The 19615-nt window shown below is 41.4% G+C and overlaps 1 protein-coding gene across 10 annotated transcripts in view; it reads right to left on the bottom strand.

Annotated features, from left to right (window-relative positions):
* The window catches only part of LOC125452379 (serine/threonine-protein kinase MRCK alpha-like), a 565420-nt gene that overhangs the window by 81363 nt on the left and 464442 nt on the right, over positions 1 to 19615 (bottom strand). For all 10 annotated transcript variants that reach the window (XM_048530678.2, XM_048530679.2, XM_059645157.1 and 7 more), the window contains 3 exons: positions 17245 to 17350; positions 16419 to 16567; positions 7083 to 7174 (listed from right to left, as the gene is read on the bottom strand). In XM_048530678.2, the coding sequence (XP_048386635.1) occupies positions 7083 to 7174; positions 16419 to 16567; positions 17245 to 17350 (347 nt within the window). The remainder of the gene's footprint in view (positions 1 to 7082; positions 7175 to 16418; positions 16568 to 17244; positions 17351 to 19615) is intronic.

Genomic DNA, 19615 nt, shown 5'->3' with positions numbered 1-19615 from the left:
TAGGAGTGGTAGTTGGCCAATCAAACAATTCATGCCTGCTTCACCATTTAAGAAGTTGAAGGTTGATGTGATTTCTCCACATTCCCAGATGCCCCCAGTAACCTTTAACCCCAATGTTCACCAAGAATCTAACTCTACCTTAAAAATATTCAAAGACTCTGCTTTCATTGCCTTTTGAAGCAGAATGTGCCAAAGACTCATAACCATCTGTAAGAATATTTCTCCTTGTCTGTCTTAAATGCTTACTTTTAAACAGTGATCTGTCATTCGAGGCTTCCCCATGAAAGTAAACATTCTTTTCACACCTAACCTGCCAAACTCCTCAATGAAATTGCTTCTTATTCTTCTAAATTCCAGCAGACACACACAACCAGCCAACTCAAACGTCCCTCATAAAACAACACACCCATTTGGGTATCAGCTTAATAAACTTCTTCCAAAATGCTTCTATCGCTTTTATATGCTTTCTTAAATAAAAAGACTAATATCTTACACAGTACTCCAGATATGTTTTCACCAGCACTCTGTATAACTGATGTGCAACCTCCTTACTTGTATATTCAACTCTCCTCACAATAAACAATAACATTCCATTAGCTTTCATGATTATTTGTTGTAACTAGTCTTCTGCAATTCATGCACTAGGAAGACTAGATCCCTCTGCATGCCACAAGTTGGCAATCTCTCATTGTTTTGATAATATGATTTTTTAAAATCAAAATCGACAATTTCATTTTTTTTCCTACTTTATACTCTATTTTGTCAGATCTTTGCCCACTCACTAAACCTTTGTAGCGTCCTGTGCTGTAATTTACTTTGTTCTCACACTTACTCTCCTACCCACCCTTGGGTCAACTGCAAATTTAGCAACGATAATTTTGGTTTCTTCATTATACAAGTTATAAAATGTCATCAGAAGACACAAAAGCAGAAGTAGGCTATTCAGCCCACTGAGTCGATAATGTGGACTCCAAAAGGACATGGACAAGATAGTAGAGTGGATGGATAGGTGGTAGATGAGGTTCCATGCAGAGCAGTGTAAGGTGACTTTGGTTGGAAGAACAATGAAAAACAATATAAAATAGGGGGTATGTTATATTTCAAGAAGGGCTAGTAGCCACAGCAGTTAAAACAACAAGATTTTTAAAATGGTTTTTTTTTGAAAGAACTTTTTTTAAGGGTCTACTGTGAACGGTTAGGGTTTGTTTTTATTCTTAATTCAGAAATTAGAAAAACTCTATACCTGTTTTAGAGGGTTTATTTTTACACTGTAAAGGATTTTTAAAAAAAATATTTAGGAGTTTTTTAAATGCTGCTTGGCCAGCTGTGTTCATTCAGCTCCATACTTTTGTTATCTTGGATTCTCCAGCATCTGCAGTTCCCATTATCTCTGGGAATAGCGGATGGCATTTTTGCAGCAAGGTGGGTGGGAGGAGGTGTATTCTAGGTAGCTGTGGGAGTCGGTGGGCTTGAAATGGATATCAATTTCTAGGTGGTTGACCGAGATGGAGACAGAGAGCTCCAGGAAGGTGAGGGAGGTGTTAGAGATAGTCCAGATGAACTTGAGGTTGGGTGGAAGGTGTTGGTGAAGTGGATGAACTGTTTGAGCTCTTCATGGGAGTACGAGGCGGTGCCGATACAGTCATCAATGTAATGGAGGAAGAGGTGGGGTTTAGGGCCAGTGTAGATACAGAAGAGGGATTGTTCCACATAACCTACAAAGAGGCAGGCATAGCTTGGGCCCATGCGGGTACCCATGGCCACCCACTTTGTCTGTAGGAAGTGTGAGGAATTGAAAGAGAAGTTGTTGAGGGTGAGGGTGAGTTTGGCTAAGCGGATGATGGTGTCAGTGGAGGAGGATTGGTCAGGCCTGTGGGGCAGGAAGAAGCGGAGGGCCTTTAGGCCAACTGCATGGGGAACGCAGGTGTACAGGGACTGGACGTCCATAGTAAAAATGAGGTGTAGGGGACCAGGGAATTGGAAGTTCTGGAGGAGGTGGAGGGGGTGGGCGGTGTCACGGACGTAGGTAGGTAGTTCATGGACCAAGGGGCAGAAAATGGAGTTGAGATAGGTGGAGATAAGTTCGGTGGGGCAGGAGCAGGCGGAGAAAATGGGTCGACCAGAGCAGTCAGGTTTGTGGATTTTGTGAAGGAGATAGGAGTGGGCAGTGTGGGGTTGGGGAACGATGAAGTTGGAGGCTATGGGTGGGAGGTCACCTGAGGTGATGAGATAGTGGATGGTTTGGGAGATGGCGGTTTGGTGCTCGGGGCTGGGGTCATGAACCAGGGGGTGGTAGGTGGAGGTGTCAGAGAGTTGGTGCCCGGTTTCAGCGATGTAGAGGTCAGTGCACCATACTACAACTGCGCCTCCCTTGTCTGCGGGTTTGATGGAGAGATTGGGATTGGAGCAGACGGAGTGGAGGGCTGCAGAGTCTGTGGGGGAGAGGTTGGAGTGGGTGAGTGGGGTGGAGAGCTTGAGGCAATTGATGTCACAATGGCAATTGGGGATGAAGAGGTTGAGGGAGGGTAGGAGGCCTTGGGGAGGAGGACTTGTGTTGTAGGCGGCAGAGAGCATCAGTAGAGGGAAGGTTAGGCTCATGGTTAAAGAAGTAAGTGTGGAGGCGGAGTCAGCGGAAAAACTGCTCAATGTCCAAATGTGACTGGTATTTATTGATGTGTGGGTGGAGGGAGGACAAAGATGAGCCCTCAGTAAGGGGGGAGGTCTGCGAGACTTGGCAGGGCTCTGTGTTGCTATCCCCTCTGGAGCTGCTGGCTGTGGAGGCTGTGGGCAGAGTAATGTCAGCGTCTGCTGTGGGAGAAGTTGCGTCGGCGGCGGTGGGCAGAGTTGCATCGGCGTCAGCGGTGGGCGGAGTTGCGCCCTCGTCTATGATGGGCGAAGTGGCATTGGCGGTGGGCGGAGTTGCGCCCTCGTCTATGATGGGCGAAGTGGCATTGGCGGTGGGCGGAGTTGCGCCCTCGTCTACGATGGGCGAAGTGGCATTGGCGGCGGGCGGAGTTGCGCCCTCGTCTATGATGGGCGAAGTGGCATTGGCAGCGGGCGGAGTTGCGCCCTCGTCTATGATGGGCGAAGTGGCATTGGCAGCGGGCGGAGTTGCGCCCTCGTCTATGATGGGCGAAGTGGCATTGGCGGCGGGCGGAGTTGCGCCCTCGTCTATGATGGGCGAAGTGGCATTGGCGGCGGGCGGAGTTGCGCCCTCGTCTATGATGGGCGAAGTGGCATTGGCGGCGGGCGGAGTTGCGCCCTCGTCTATGATGGGCGAAGTGGCATTGGCGGTGGGCGGAGTTGCGCCCTCGTCTATGATGGGCGAAGTGGCATTGGCCGTGGGCGGAGCGGGGTAGGTGGTGGCAGCAAAGGTGACGGTAGTGTCTGTGGTGTTGGTCTCCGAAATGGAGGCGGTAGCTTCAGCAGTGATGGCGCTCGCTGTCCTGGAAGTGGTGTACCCAGCGGTGGCAGATGTGACGTCATCTGTGGGTTCTCCGACAGTGGCGTCATGGCAAAAGGCGGCAGGCATATTTGGGGAAGGTCCTGGGTATGGCTGGGGATTTGGGAGGTGGAGGAAGCCTGTTTTGGGTGGTAATTTTACTGTACTTATGGTTTTTAGTGTCCAATAAAGCTGAGTAGAATTGTGAGTTCAGGTTGTGGATCCTACAAAGAATAAAAATTGAGAGACATCCTTTGCAGGTCTGGGAGAGGGAGGCTCTGAGCTGGGGTAGGCTAGATTGCAGTGTCTAGAGATGCTGGCGCATTGCTGCGAGTGTGTAATTCAGGAGTTGCAGGGAGAAAAGCTTCTGAAGGGTCTCAATGTTCTGAATGTAGATATTGTCACGGTTGGGGCCAAATTGGGAAGGCTTGAATTTGGACTGTAGTCCACTGGGGATGATCTGGTTCAGTAGGCAGCTACTAAGAAAGGTGATGTGGCTGTAGTACCTGGTTTGCTTCAGGACATGGTTAAGCAGTTTCAAGGCCGAAGAGATTACAAGAAAGTTGCAATGGGAGAGAGATCCCGAGGTTTGTCCGGAGGGAGGAGGGTAACTTCTTCAGGGTAGGAATCCATCTTGTTCAGCTCTTCCCTGGGGTGAATTCCTTTTCATTTTATGATTGTCAAAACAGTTGCACTATAATACTGCTATATTCTTTTAAGTTGCTAACACACATTTCCTTACTCCTGAGCCCTATGCCCAAATAGTTTAAAGCCTTCTCTACAGCCCTAGTTATTCAAAAGGACAGCGCACTGGTCCCGGCACACTGCAAATGAAGTCATTTGGCCAGAACCACTCCTGATATGCCATAACAGGCACCAGTGCTCCATAAGCTAAAACTTATTCGTCCCACATCAATCTTTAAGTCAAACATTTAACTCATTAATTTTATTTACCCAATGCAAAACAGCCCATGGCTCTGGTAGTAATCCAGGGATTGTTACCTTGGAGGTCTTGCTTCCTAACTGTTCAACATTCATCAGCAGAACATCATTTCCAGTCCTTTGGGACAATGACAACCGGACACCCCCACTCCCCCTCCCATACCAAGTTATTTTCCCAGTCACAAGGAGATGTCCTTTAACCCTGGCACCAGGCAGGTAACACAGCCTTCAGGAGATACTGTTCTCTGCAGCTGTGAGTGTATGTATATCTTTAATTATACTGTTCCCAACCGCAAATAAATTCCTGTTTACTCCCCACACTTGAATGTCTCCGTCTAGCACAGCATTGTGGTCTGTTAGCTCATTTTTCTACAGACCATGACTCTCCTCCACATAAGAGCTTTGTTTTTGTACAAACATAGCTGCCTTACCACACACCCTCCTGTCCTAGATTACAAACAAAGCTTTAGCTACCTAATTTGAAAAATGTGACTGCAAAATGTTAAGGTAACTTTCTCTCTCCCTGATACACATCAGCCTTTGGTGAAGACAGGTTCAACTGAAGTATTCAATAGGGTATTAGATGGTTTTATTGATCGTGGTTGTTGGAGGTCAGTCATCTCAGCCTCAGGACAACTCTGTGGGAGTTCCTCATGGCTGTGTACTCGGCCAAACCATCTTCAACTGCTTCATCAATGACCTTCTCTCCATTGCAAGGTCAGACATTCAGTGATGATGGCTCAGTGTTCAACACCATTCATGACTCCTCAGATATTGAAGAAATCCATGTCCAGAGGCAGCAAGGCCTGAACAACATCTAGGTTTTGGGCTGATAAATGGCAAGTAACATTCGAGCAACACAAGCACCAGGTGATAACCATCTCCAATAACCATTTCCTGTTGGCATTCAATGCCATTACTATTGTTGAATCCCTAAGCATCATTGTCCTGGGAGTTACCATTGGCCAAGAAATCAAACTAGAACCACCATACAAATACCGTGGCTACAAGAGCAGATCAGTGGCTAGGAACCCTCAGCAAATAATTCACTTCCTGTCTCCCCAAGCCTATCTACCTCCATAAGATGCAATTCACAGTGAAATGGAATAATCTCCACTTGCCTGATGAGTGCAGCTCCAACAATATTCAAGACATTTATCACCACACAAGTCAAAGCAGCCAGCTTGACTAGCACCACATCCACAAGCATCCACTTCCTCTATCACCCAACATTAGTACCAGTGTGGTATGTCATGGTAAGGATGCATTGCAGCATCTCACTAAGGCTCCTTAGAAAGCACCTTCCAAACCTGTGATCAGTACCTTCAAAAAGGATAAGGCTGCAGATACATGGAAATGTCTACATCAGCAAATTCCCCTCCAAGCTACTCACCTTCCTTACTATCAGTGAAGTCTATATTTGATGAATGAATTAAAAAAGTGGTTATATTGTTGGTAGCTACATGGACAATGATGACTTGATCCTCCCCTTCACTACTGCATGTTTCTCTCCAACCCTGAGCACATGTCCCAGTTCTGAGGAAGTCAACGGTCTCGAAACATTAACTCTGTTTTCTCCTTCACAGATGCTGCCAGACATGCTGAGCTTTCCCAGCAATTGTGTCCTGATTTACAGCATACACAGGTCTTTCGTTTTTTACTAAATCAGAATACTCTATCCTAAAGGATGTGACAGTCTTCTGGAATGACTTGACCAGGTAAGTGAACTCCTCTCTGATGTGTTGCAGTGTTCATCGAGTGACTGGTGGCTGCTTAAGCTGCAAATGCTTATTGCAGTTGCATTTGCCCTGGATCATACTGGCTCTCTCATACTACTATCTTGGCACACAATCTGTCTGCAATCCTTAATCTGTTTCAGTTAACTACTGCATTATTTAATTTAATTGCTTATTTTCCTTTTGTTATGCAAAGGAGCACTTGCTTCCCTAAAATTTGTCATGCATCTGCCGGTAGAGGTTCAAATTGCAAGAGATATCTCTAATTGTATGCTCTTAATTAGTGAAGCCCCAGGCACAGGAGGGAAAAATGACGAAGACCATAAGAAACTAAGTAACAAAATTAGATATTTAGAAAGAGATCAAGAATTCCCTTACTCATCCACAGGTCACACTTAGTGCTGACTTTACTGCACAGTGGGAAGGAATTAAATGATAAAGAGGTGCTAATTTGACAGGCTACATTCATACTTCATTAGGATCACACTGATACAGTCGCCAAGTATTGAGGCAGCCAAAAAATGAGAATAATTCTTCTGTTTACATGTCAACCCATCATCAAAATAGGAACTGAACCTAGGATTCAATTTATTTCTGTCTTTTTCAGAAATGGGTAGTTACTTTAGTTGTCATCAGTCCAATTATCTAATTCTTCACACTGCCCTCAACCATTACCAAATCTAGTTATATCCTTAACATATGTTCCTCAACCTTCATCAGTTCCAGTCATCAGAACATGTGGCCCTAAGCATTAACAAGCATGTGTTCAATATGACTGTCTCAAACAATATCAAATTTTATCATGAGTTATAAATTATCCCAGAAATTGTACAACCATTGTTTAATTTATTTGATTTCATAACTGCAAAATAATTTCACATCTTCAGTATTTTCGAGAAGAACGATAAAACCATATTGAAGTGCGGGTAAAATCTGTTCCCAATTCCCCTGCATGGCCCTACCCTTTTCTGTTTTCATTTCCTCCATGTCCTTCTTGAGCTTTTCAATCTCAGTCAGCAGCTCCTGGTTTCTCTTCTCACCATCTTGCAATTTGCTGGAACAAAAGCAAATAGATTTTCAGAACAGGGTCCATGTTTTGTATGTATATTCATTTTCTCAATTCATTTAGGGGATGTGGCTTTGCTGTCCGGGCCATTATCTACTGTCTAATCCTAGTTGCTTGAGAAGTGGGTGGTGAGTTTTCTTCTTGAACTACTGTAGTCCATTTGGTGTAGGTAGACCCACTCTGCTGTTAGGGAGGGAATTCAAGGATTTTCAAAAAGTCAGGGAAAAGTCATTCAACCCAAGAAGATTTCACCTCCAGTGTCCAACTTTATATCAAATGCAACACAGTCCCTTGTCTTGTTTTTCCTCATTTAGTAAACTGCACTAATTAGTTTTTCCAATATGTAGCTTAAAAATGTCTTTTGTTAGTTTTCTGTTTATGTAATTTTCACCATATTTTAAATTAAAAACCGAGTTTACTATTGCATTTTGGAGAGGGATGTGTGTGAGAAGCTCAGTAATGTTATAATCTGCTACTTTTAAATTACATAATTTGACCTGATTTCTGAAACAGCGTATTGTTTTAGGTTGAAGAGTATCTATGCACCATCCTAGAGCAGTAGGGCTCTGTTGGGGACACTGGCTGTAATCCAGGGATAGCAAGAACTGCTGATGCTGGAGTCTGAGATAACAAGGTGTGGAGCTGGAGGAACACAGCAGGCCAGGCAGCATCAGAGGAGAAGGTGACGTTTCAGGTTGGGACCCTTTTTCTGAAGAAGGGTCCCGACCCGACACGTCAACTTTCCTGCTTCTCTGATGCTGTCTGGCCTGCTGTGTTCCTCCAGCTCCACACCTTGTTACCTGGGTGTAATCCAGCTCTGCTGGGCACACTGGCTATGCTCCATCAGTCACATGGGATGCCGGTTGATTCACTATGTGATTCAGACTGTCTCCAAGCTGACAAACAGATATTAGATATTTCGGACAAGAAAATCTAATATAACTCATTAAAAAGAATTTTGAGAACATATAATTCTTAGTGTGCTTTCAAGCTACTTGTGTTTTATTGTCAAAAAGCTTTCAACGATATTTTTAATCAGAATTATTTCAGCATCAGAAACTTGTAGAAATATGCCAGGAAAACCACAGACCTCCAGAATATGGTCAAAGGCACACATGTAAATGACAAGGTTTTAATTTGAATATCATAAAACATCAAGATGACTAAAGATTATCCTTAAATGGTCCACTATGTTTTTTGGCATTTATTACCCTCTTTAATTAGACTTCTTTCATCACATACCATATGGTTCAGTCAATTTTTTCAATGATCACACTGACTGAAAGTGATCTCACATTCCTATTACAATAATAACTGTACTCTCTGTATACTTCACGGTTGCTATGTCCTTCAGTACACCCTGATGGCTGCGAAATGCTTTATATAAATATTCTTGTGTAGACTTATAAAAATAAGCTTCAACCCTGAAATGTGGCACTGGAAATCAGCATCCGTGGTGCGTGCTTGAATTACATCACTGCTCATTTCATGCATATAACATGTGGTAGGTGGTGGTGCCATCAGCTGCACAAGGTGCATACATCTTAGGATTTTTAAGGTGTGGGCTTTTAAAAGAATAAAATGGTTTCCTTTTTGAACAGCAACAGAAAATCTGAAAATGTGATTGGAAATCAATAAAAATGATTCAAAACAACTTTAACTGACTTTCATTTAACTCCAACAATGGTTCGTTTATATTGTGCATTTGAGCCTTATCTATTTGTAGGGCAAAATGTGACATATTTCTGTGGTTAGCTCAATTTGTTCAAGATTTACTGTTTGCTCACTACTTAAAAACTACAACAGCACTGCTGTAAAAGGCAGTTTCCTTCAGGGTGGAAAATATCTAGGAACATAAATACTCCTCCAGTTTGACAATTTTCCAAGTTCTATGCTGTTCCAATTTTGGCCTCCTGTGCATCTCTGATTCAATTATTCCAACATTGGCCGTCTTGTCTTAAAGTGCCTCAGCTCTCGACTCTGGAGTTCACTTTACAGAGGGGCAGAGAGTAGGAACAATGGTCAGATACTTTAATTTGAAGGATATGACTTGTGATGCCCAGCACAATTCTGCTTTGGAGTCTAAACTACTTACTCTTTTTATTAGCAATAATGATGGATTGGAAGTCACATATCCAAACTTACTAATGACAGAGGATGAGTAAGTAATGTAAATGCAATTACAACAATATTACAAGAGTATGCAATGCACAAACTGGTGGCAAATCGATGTTAATGCAGAGAAATGTGAGGTGGTCACTTTGGACCTAGGAAAGTTAGAACAGGGTACTAGTTTCCATATCCTTCTCCACAGTAAATACTGACATGAAATATTTGTTTAGTATCTCACCCATCTCTTGTGGTTCCACTTATAGAATGCCACTTTAAGGGGTCTTATTGTCTCCCTAGTTACTCTTTTGCCCTTAATATATATAGTATCTCTTTATGGTCTCCATAACTTTTACTTACTAAGCTATCTCATGTCTGCTTTTTGCCCTCCTGATTTTCCCTCTTCACTAAACTCCGAGTGCCATTCTACTCTTCTCGAGATTCACTCAATCCCAGCAGTATTTACATGATATATGCCTTCTTCTTTTTCTTGACTAGTGCCTCAGTTTCTCTAGTTATCCAGTATTCCTTACAACTACCAGCCTTGTCCTTCATACTAACAGTAACATACTGTCTCTGAGCGGTTGTAATCTCATTGTTAAGGGCCTAAGGTCTTCCCAGCCCTCCCCTTTACCCACAAAATTTCTCCTTCAATCAACTTTTGAAAATTTCTACTGTCAAAACTGGCCTTCCTCCAATTTAGAACTTTAACTTTTTGATCAGTTCTATCCTTTTCTGTAACTATTTTAAAACTAAGAGAATTATGATCATTTGTCCCAACATGATTGCCCACTGATACCTCAGTCACTTGCCCTGCCTTATTTCCCAAAAAAAAATCACGTTTTGCATCTTCTCTAACAGGTACATCCACATACTGAATCAGAAAATTTTCTTGTACACATTTAACAAATTCCTCTCCATTCAAGCCCTTAACATTATGACGGTCCCAGTCTATGTTTGGAAAGTTAAAATCCCCTACCATAACCACCCTATTATTCTTACAGATAACTGAGATTTCCTTACAGATTTGATTCTCAATTATCTGCTGACTACTTGGGGGGGGGGTCTACAGGACATTCCCAATAAGATGATCATCCCTTTCATATTTCTCAGTTCCACGCAAATAACTTCCCTGGATGTTCTCCCAGGAATATCCTCCCTAAATACAGTCATAATGCTATCCCTAATTAAAACACGCTGCTCCCTCTCTTGACCTCTTTCTGTCCTTCCTATAGCATTTATACCTTGGAATATTAAGCTGCCTGTTTTATTAAGTCCTGCCCCTCCCAGAACCAGGTTTCTGCAATAGCTATGATATCCAAGTCCCATGTTCTCAATGGTGCCCTAAATTTATCTGCCTTCCCAGTTGGCCTCTTGCATTTAAGTAAATGCAGTTTAATTCATCAGTTTTACCTCATTCTCTGCCAAGCTCTTGTGTGCCTTAACTGTTTGTCTCGCTTCTTTTATATACTGTACCAGCCTGAGACTTTTCTCTTTTCGCTCTCTCGCTTTGGTTCCCCGCCCCAGTCCCTTACTGGTTGAAAGCCTCTCGAGTAGCACTAGCAGATCTCCCCAGCAAGATACTGATCCTCTTCCAATTCAGGTGGAATCTGTCCCTCTGTTACATGACATTTCTACACAAAACAGATCCCAATGGTCCAAAAATGTGAATCCTTGACCCCTGCGCCAGTTCTTCAGCCACAAATTCATCTGATCTATCCACTTCTCACTAGTGCGTGGCATTGGGAGTAATGCAGACATTACTAACCTTGAACACATTTTTTTAACCTCCTGCCTAGTTTCCTATATTCTTTCTACATAACATCATCCCTTTCCCTCCCTGTGATATTGGTACCAACTGAATAGAAGACCAAAAGCTTTGACAACATGTGTCTTTTTCCAGCGATAACTCAAGTTCTATACCTCAAAACAAATATTCATTTCATTATAATGCTGTTTTTATCTTGTTGCCAGAATAGATAATTACCTAATTTCCATGAACTCTTTCGCATGACTTAAACTTCAGACTGCCTTTTAATATCAGAACAGACAATGAGCAGCTGCAGGCTCAACTAAAACCTGCTTCTACTCTTGACCTCTCGTTAGCCTTGATTTCCAAGAAGAATCCTGAGTTTTGTGTGATCAGTGAACTAACTCTTAGTGTGCAAGAATTGTATTGCTGCACTTTTAACTGCATCCACCTGCTCCAAATAATTCTGCCAGAACAGCTAACTCTAAGAATCTTTGCTGGTCAGTGGCTTGTTGGAATTGAAGACTCTGAACAGTCACTGGAGCTCAAAACGTTAACTCTGCTTTCTCTCCACAGATGCTGCCAGGCCTGCTGTGTTTCTCTAGCAATTTCTGGTTTCGTTTCAGCTCTCCAGCGTCTGCAGTTCTGTGTTTTATATTATTGGCTTACTGGACTCTGATTAATGTGAATTATTCCAACTAACTTTATTCTTTTCAGCCATCCATAAACTGTAGTTTTTCTCCCTTCTATGCTTTGTGTATGTGCTGGAAAAAAATGTATCCCTCAATTGAAAGCCTTAATTCATTTTGTCTTTATCCTTAAAACTTCCCCTCAAGATTTTCATGGAATGATACATGATATTTAGTTGTTAACCCACTTGGAGACAGTAAGGACTGCAGATGCTGGAAGCTAAAGTCAATAAATGTGGAGCTGGAAAAGCACAGCAAGTCAGACAGCATCCGAGGAGCAGGAGAGTCAACATTTTGGGCCAAAACTTTTTATCAGGACCCTGATAAAGAGTTTTGGCCTGAAATTTGATGTTCTTGCTCCTCGGTTGCTGTCTGACTTGCTGTGCTTTTCCAGCTCCACATTTATTGACGTTAACCCACTTGCCCTAGGAAATTCATTTCCCACATTTACTCTTTCATCCTTAAATTGCCAATTATGTTACCTTTCTACCCTTCCCTTCCAACAATAGTTCTAATATTTCTGAATTCTCTACATAACAGAAATCTCTCATCCATGGTTACATCTGATAAAACTTCTCTGTAGTTATTTTCTAAAACCTTTCTCCCTTTCCCTTCCGAATTGTTTACAATAGTCCAGCTGAAACACAAGCAGTGATTTATGACATTTTAATATGGTCCCTTTGCTTGTACAACAAATCTTTATTAACTGGCACCAGGAGTAGGCCAGTTGATCAAACATTCTGGATAATAAAGAGGTACACATAACCTCAGCAAACCCTGACTAAATGAAGCTTCAAGACATCAACACCCCTCAAAAATATATGTAAAAAACATGAACACATTCCTAAATTCAATGTAAAATCACAAAAAGGGAAATTTAATGCAGAGAGTATATACATCCCAGGTACACTTTATTTACAGCATAAATACATGGACATCACAGTATTTGAAGACTATAATTTTTGCTGGATTATGAAGAATGCCTGTTGATAAAGTGCCAATTAAAACGTTTGCTGAATATTCTATTCTTCTATTGATAAACCACCTTACAAACTTCCCTTGATGCGTTTGAGCATTGTGTACATGGGCACCAAGGCCTCTTTGCTTCACTACGTTTCACAATCATGTTGTTCAAACTATACTGTATTTCCATTGTAGTTTGCCCAAATATATTACTGCACACTTCTTGACGTTGGACTCTATCTGCCAATTTCACCATCCTATTTAACCATGTCACCAGACAATAACTAGCTTCATGTTTTGTCCAGTTTTGGAGCATTCACAAGCTTTAAAATGCTGCTTCTGGCACTGCAGTTTAGGTCTAGGTTACAAACATTGAAAACAGTAAAGGTGCCCAAAACTAACCCTTGGCAAACAACATTATTACCCACCAGAGTCTCAAAAAAAATCCATCCACCTACTACCCCTCCCTTCTTAGCCTAATTTTTTTAAAATCAATACTGCCAGGCTCCCTTTAATTGCACCTTCTAAATAAGCCGTCCACATGTTATTTTGTTTTATTTTCTGACAGAAATCCACATATAACATTTACTCTGATAAGCCAACAAGGAAGGCTGATCAAAGAAATTAACCAGGTTTGCCAGACAAGGAGTACCTCTCACAAAACTATGCTGGGTCTCCTTGGTTATCCCATGCTTTTGCAAATGGAAGTTTGTTTTCACTTTAAGTTTGGTTTCAAGTAATTTCTTTATCACTGACGGCTGACTGATTGGCTGACCTGAAGCTTGCTGGTATATCCTTCTCTGTATTCCTGGATAGTGGGATTATATTAGCAATCCTTGAGCTCTCTAACACTGCAGATATATTCCAGATGGAAGTGACTTACCAATTTTCAGTAAGCTTTTTTGTACATCGTCACTTACCACTATCCCGTGGTTAACTACCATCTTGTCTTTCAGTATAACTTTCAGATCATCTACATTTTTTGACAGGATGGGTATAAAGTATTCACTCATACAATTTCTACATCTGTTTCCACATAGTTATTTCCTTTTGGGTCCTTAATTGGCTCAACCTGTTCCCAGTAAAACACTTCCAGAATGTTTTTTGTTCAATTTACTGCTGCCTATTCTTTTCTCGAAACTTCTTCTTGTCTACCATATTAAACCTTTCACTTCTTTCCATAATCTTTCTGAATATGGTTTCTAACATTTGTTGTGAGCCTTTTTCTGTTTTATATTAACATTAATTTCCTTTATCATCCCAGGTTCCTAAGCACTGACGATTCTATCTTCCCCCTTCAAAGCAGTATGTTTAGTTTGCACTAAGTTCACCCTTCTCGAAATGCCCTTCTTTGCTTTGTCACTGATTTATCCTGGAATTAAATTTTCGAAACAACTTGTGCTAGATCCCTCCATAAAATCATGAAAAATAGATTTTCTCTCATTGAGTATTTTCACTGTTGTTGTTTTCTTGTCTCTTTTTATAAATCTTTTAAACTGAAGTACATTGTGCTCATTATTATCTCGATGACCTCCTACGGTAACATAGTCTATGAGCTTTACTTCATATTAACAGATTTATGAGCTTTATCTCGCAAGGCTCTTTACAGTTTTTCCCAAGAGTAGGTCTACTGACATTTGAGTTCTGATCTGTTCTAGATAGAAGATTTGTACATCATGTTTTAATTGATTATAAGTAGCTTTAAAAGTTAGCTTCAGTGTTATTGTTTAGTAAAGTTAATTGTTTCTGTCACCACGAAGACCAAAATATATGATTAATTGTACTATGGGAGATGTCTGTTGTGGATGGATATCCCGTGATGCCATCATAGTTCAGTAATTAATTTAGTAGCTTCTGGGAAGCGGAGAATGCTATTTTACGTGTTAACAGATGCACTAACAGATGGAGTAATAAAGTTCAATTATTGGGACAGCTGAAACATGAAGGTGTGATGCTGGCAGGGAGATGCTAAAACCCAACAATAAACATCTTTCCCCAAAATGAGAAAATTTGTTTGTATTCATAGATTGTCTATCAAACTCAAAAGGCATAGTTCTATTTTTTTAAAAATTCAATCATGGGACATGGCTATCACTGTCTGGGCTAACATTCATTGGTCATCCCTCGCTTCTGTTAAGAAGGTGGTGACGAGCTGCCTCCTTGAACCACTACAGTCCATTCACATTGATATTCCTTGAAATGATTCCACTAATATAAAATTATAGCTTTGATTAGTCTGGACATCTGAATTCAGAGTCATTTGAGGTCACAACATGAAGATCTTCAAGAGGACTACATTGTTTAAGGGATAAATCACTTTCCAAGTCATGTCAGAAATACATTCATATGAACATGCAAATTAGAAGCAGGCCATTCTGTGTTTGAGCTTGCTATACCATTTGATAAGATCATGGCTGATCTGATTATGTCTCAATTCCACTTTCTGATGCCATTTGATTCCCTCACTGGTCAAAAAGCCATCTACACATTCTTAAAAATATTCAATGATCCAGCTTACGTCACTCTCTGGAGAAATGGGGTCTGTGGTCTTATTATCCTCTGAGAGAAGTTCCCCTCTTCAGGTTGACAGGGCTGTTAAGAAGGCATACAGTGTTTTAGCTTTTATTAATAGAGGGATCGAGTTCCGGAACCAAGAGGTTATGGTGAAGCTGTACAAAACTCTGGTGCGGCCGCACTTGGAGTATTGTGTACAGTTCTGGTCACCGCATTATAAGAAGGATGTGGAAGCTTTGGAAAGGGTGCAGAGGAGATTTACTAGGATGTTGCCTGGTATGGAGGGAAGGTCTTAAGAGGAAAGGCTGAGGGACTTGAGGCTGTTTTCGTTAGAGAGAAGAAGGTTGAGAGGTGACTTAATTGAAACATATAAAATAATCAGAGGGTTAGATAGGGTGGATAGGGAGGAGCCTTTTTCCTAGGATGGTGACAGCGAGCGTGAGGGGGCATAGCTTTAAATTGAGGGGTGAAAGATATAGGACAGATGTCAGAGGTAGTTTCTTTACTCAGAGAGTAGTAAGGGAATGGAACGCTTTGCCTGCAATGGTAGTAGATTTGCCAACTTTAGGTACATTTAAGTTGTCATTGGATAAGCATATGGACGTACATGGAATAGTGTAGGTTAGATGGGCTTGAGATCGGTATGACAGGTCGGCACAACATCGAGGGCCGAAGGGCCTGTACTGTGCTGTGCTGTAATGTTCTATGTAAATGGGAGAGCCACTATTATAAACGGAATCCTGTAGATTTCCGCAAGACGAAAATCCTTTCAGCATTGATGCTGTCAAATCCCTTCACGCCCTTATATGTTTCAATAATATGTTCCAAATTATATTCTTAAAGTCAAAAATTAATTCTATCCTTACTAGTTAAATACATCACAATCATACTGCTTGTAGCTTACAAAGCATACTTGCTTTGATGAACGTTTGATTTGCAAACAAATCCACCACGAACACTAGCGTCTGGGAATCAGCATTACCTTGAGTGCCCAACTGCAAAATGAATGTGCAATGTGGACATAACTGTCTCAGATGCAGCTTATATACAAATAGAAAGTTCTTCACATAGGATGTTTGGTCTTATTATGGAAACTGCCTTGTTCTGAATGCAGGTAAAAGATGTACTTGGAGAAAAGTGAACCATAACTGAGAAAAGCAGGCAGTTCTCACTTTGCACAAACCACAATGCAGCTTAGTGAGCTCACCATTCAGTACATATGCTGGCTGCTTTGACCTTATTAAGCTCATCTTGGATTGCCTGTTTGGCTCGGATCTCTGCATCAAGTGCTGATTGTAGTTCCAGTCGAGCTGACATGTCTACTTTCTGAGACCGGCGCATCTTCCATGGCATATCCTGAGAAAGGGAAAAGTAGATAGAGTTACAGAAGGGAAAAGGAGGAAGAGAATCATTTGATTGTATTGTATTACAGAATAAACTATTGATTTGTTCTTTCAAAGATGAAGCAACTCTGAAAGGTGTATCTCTTTCACACAGTCAGAATTTGCCATTATTAACTGCAAGTTGCAGCAGAGGTTTAGCTTCCAACACAAGCTGGGCCGTAGGCTGAAGAGGAACCTAAATAGATAAAGTGTCTCATACCCATTTTTACAAGAACTTACTTATTTTATGGTTTGGTGAATTCCTTTCACTGAGAATTGGGGGCTACATTGTAAAGGATACACACCATCAGTGGCAACAACAAACGTGCTTAGGATGGGTTTTGCAGCCTTTTGAAACTGGTGCACTTTGTTCATTACTGACAAGTTCATAGTGAATCAACATAAGGCAATGAGGATTCAGGCAAAACCAGTTTTGAATGTATATGAAATGAGAGGGTCTAAGTGCACATTGTGTATGAGAGATGGGCAAGTTTAGGAAGTATCTTGCTCCTGACGAATTGGCCGTTGTGGTGTGGGCAGGCTCAATGCATCAGTTATTTGATTATCCATATACTTGTAAGAGCTTGTACCTGGAAAGAAAAGAGTTACTGGGTTTTACAGCCCAGATTTAAAAAAAAGGAAAATCCTTACTGTTGCCCGTACTCCTAAACTGGAATTTCTCAACGATTCCAACTCCTCAGTCATCTTAGTTGCCAGTGCCTGAAGGTAGCCTCGAGCATCTTTCTCATCACTCACCCTGAAAACAGCAAAGACAGTTAAATCATACTCATACGCTGGATACTGCGATTCAGAAAAGGACCGAGACAAACAACAAAATGGACAGAATATTCAAAAGAGATAATACGAACTGCAGATGCTGGAGAATCCGAGATAGCAAACGGGGAAGAATATTCATCAGTTATCTAGAATATTCAGCAGTAGGTTTTAACCATGAACGGTGGAGAAAATGAGAAAAACTAAGGAAACATATTTAACTGTCGATTTGAGATTCTTTTACATTTCATGATTCTGTGTCTCGCCAGTGAATCCCTCTATTAGCCACTCATAAATATTTACATCATAGGAGGCCATTCGGCCCATCATGTCCACACTGACCAACAAATAGCGGACTATACCATTCTCAATTTCCTGCTCTTGGCCCATAGCCATATGATCCATAGCATGACCAATAGCCAATGGATCCAAGGCAGTGGAAGTGACAATCTAATACTGCTTAAAACTTACAACAGCTTCTGACTCAACCATCCTTTCAGACAGAGAGTTTAGAATTCTTATCACCAAATGGGTGAAACTCCCCTCTTAATCTTATTCCTCATACCATGAGTCTATGTCTGCTGCTTACTGACGTCTCTACTAATGGAGAAAGTACCTTCCTACCCAACCTGTGTCTTTCATAATCTTGTGCACCTCTATCAGGCCCCTCTCGACCTTAGCTGCTCCCAGGAAGCTCCTGCCTATCTAGTGCTCCCTCATAGCTCAGAGCCTCCAGCACAGGCAGCATCGTGGTAAATCTCTTCTGTACTTTCTCTGGTGTGACAGAACTGCACACAGTACCCAGTTGAGTCTGAGCCAGTATTTTATATGGTTCCAACATAACCTCCCTATTCTTATATTCAGTGTCTTAGCTAATAAAGGAAAGTATCCCATATGCCTTCCTAACCACCTTATCTACCCGTTTTGCCACTTTCAGGATTCCGTGGATATGCAAACCAAGGTCCCTCAGTGCTGCCCAGGTTCCTACCATTCATAGTGTAATCCTTTGCACTGTTACCCTTCCCCAAGTGCATTATCTCACACCTTTCAGGGTTGCATTCCATTTGTCGCAATTCTGATGACCTGACCAGTGTTTATTTGCTCCTGTAGCTTACACTTATCCTCTTCACTATTTATTGCCCTATCAATGTTTCTGTCATCTGCAAACTTCTTGATCATCCCCCCTTTACACTCTAGGAAGTCTCTCTCTCCTACTGAATTTTTATAAAGAAAATCTTCCTGGTTACAGAAATACTTACACAAGTTATTCATTAAACCCTTTCACAGACACAGACCAAGCTCACATGCCACTGGTTCAAAATCCAAATCCCAAAACAAATGATACTCAAATATATACAAATTACACAACTTCATCAAATGCAACAGGAAGTTCCACAATGTACTATGAAAGACCTGCAAATCAGCATAAGTAGTGTTTCTATATCCAGCATAACTTTCTTTGGACTATCACCTTTTAATGTATCAAAGATGAGGGTGAGGAAGGGAAGCAAAGAGAAACTTTACTCCTAGCATTGGGCTACGTAATCATGACTGAAGGTCGCAAGGATATCGAACACAAATATGGAAAACAGTTTACAGTACAGAAGTGATGTGTGGAATTTGCTACCAAAGAGAATGGGAGAGAATGGTTGAAATCAACAGTATAGATATGTTCATTAAGTAAGTACCTGAACGACAAAGAAATAGATGGCAAGTTAGAGGAGGAAGGAGTGGGGGCAGCTGGGGCTGAACATAAACACCAACAAAGAATGGCTAGGCCAAATAACACTACAATAAGAGTCATTGTAAGAGGTGAATCCAGGGCTGACACCAAAAAGTTCTTTCTCATAGAAAGGAAATTGTGGTGTTGTGGTTATGTTACTCGGCTAACAATATAGAGCCACAAACTAATGGTCTGTGACCACAAGCTCATTAATCAAGTTGGAACTGAATGATAGTCTCAGTACTGTATCATGAAACAGTTACATTGTTCATAAGAGAGAGATGTTATCAAGTTTTTTTCTGCCTTGTACTGATCAGGATAAATCCAAGAATACCAAACTGTAAACAATGCAATAAATTTATAATATAGGAGACAAGGGTCCTGAGTAAGCATAAAAATTAGAAACAGTCTATCAATAGGCAAGTATCATACATATTACACAGGCGCCAGGAAATGAGTACCTTTAACAAAGATCTATCTCACACCTTGACATTCAATGGCATTACCATCACTGCACGCCCCACT

This window comes from Stegostoma tigrinum, chromosome 4 (genome assembly GCF_030684315.1).
Source record: "Stegostoma tigrinum isolate sSteTig4 chromosome 4, sSteTig4.hap1, whole genome shotgun sequence".
NCBI classification, from domain to species: domain Eukaryota; kingdom Metazoa; phylum Chordata; class Chondrichthyes; order Orectolobiformes; family Stegostomatidae; genus Stegostoma; species Stegostoma tigrinum.
Note: the sequence above shows the minus strand (reverse complement) of the source record. Positions and strands in the feature narration are given on the sequence as shown.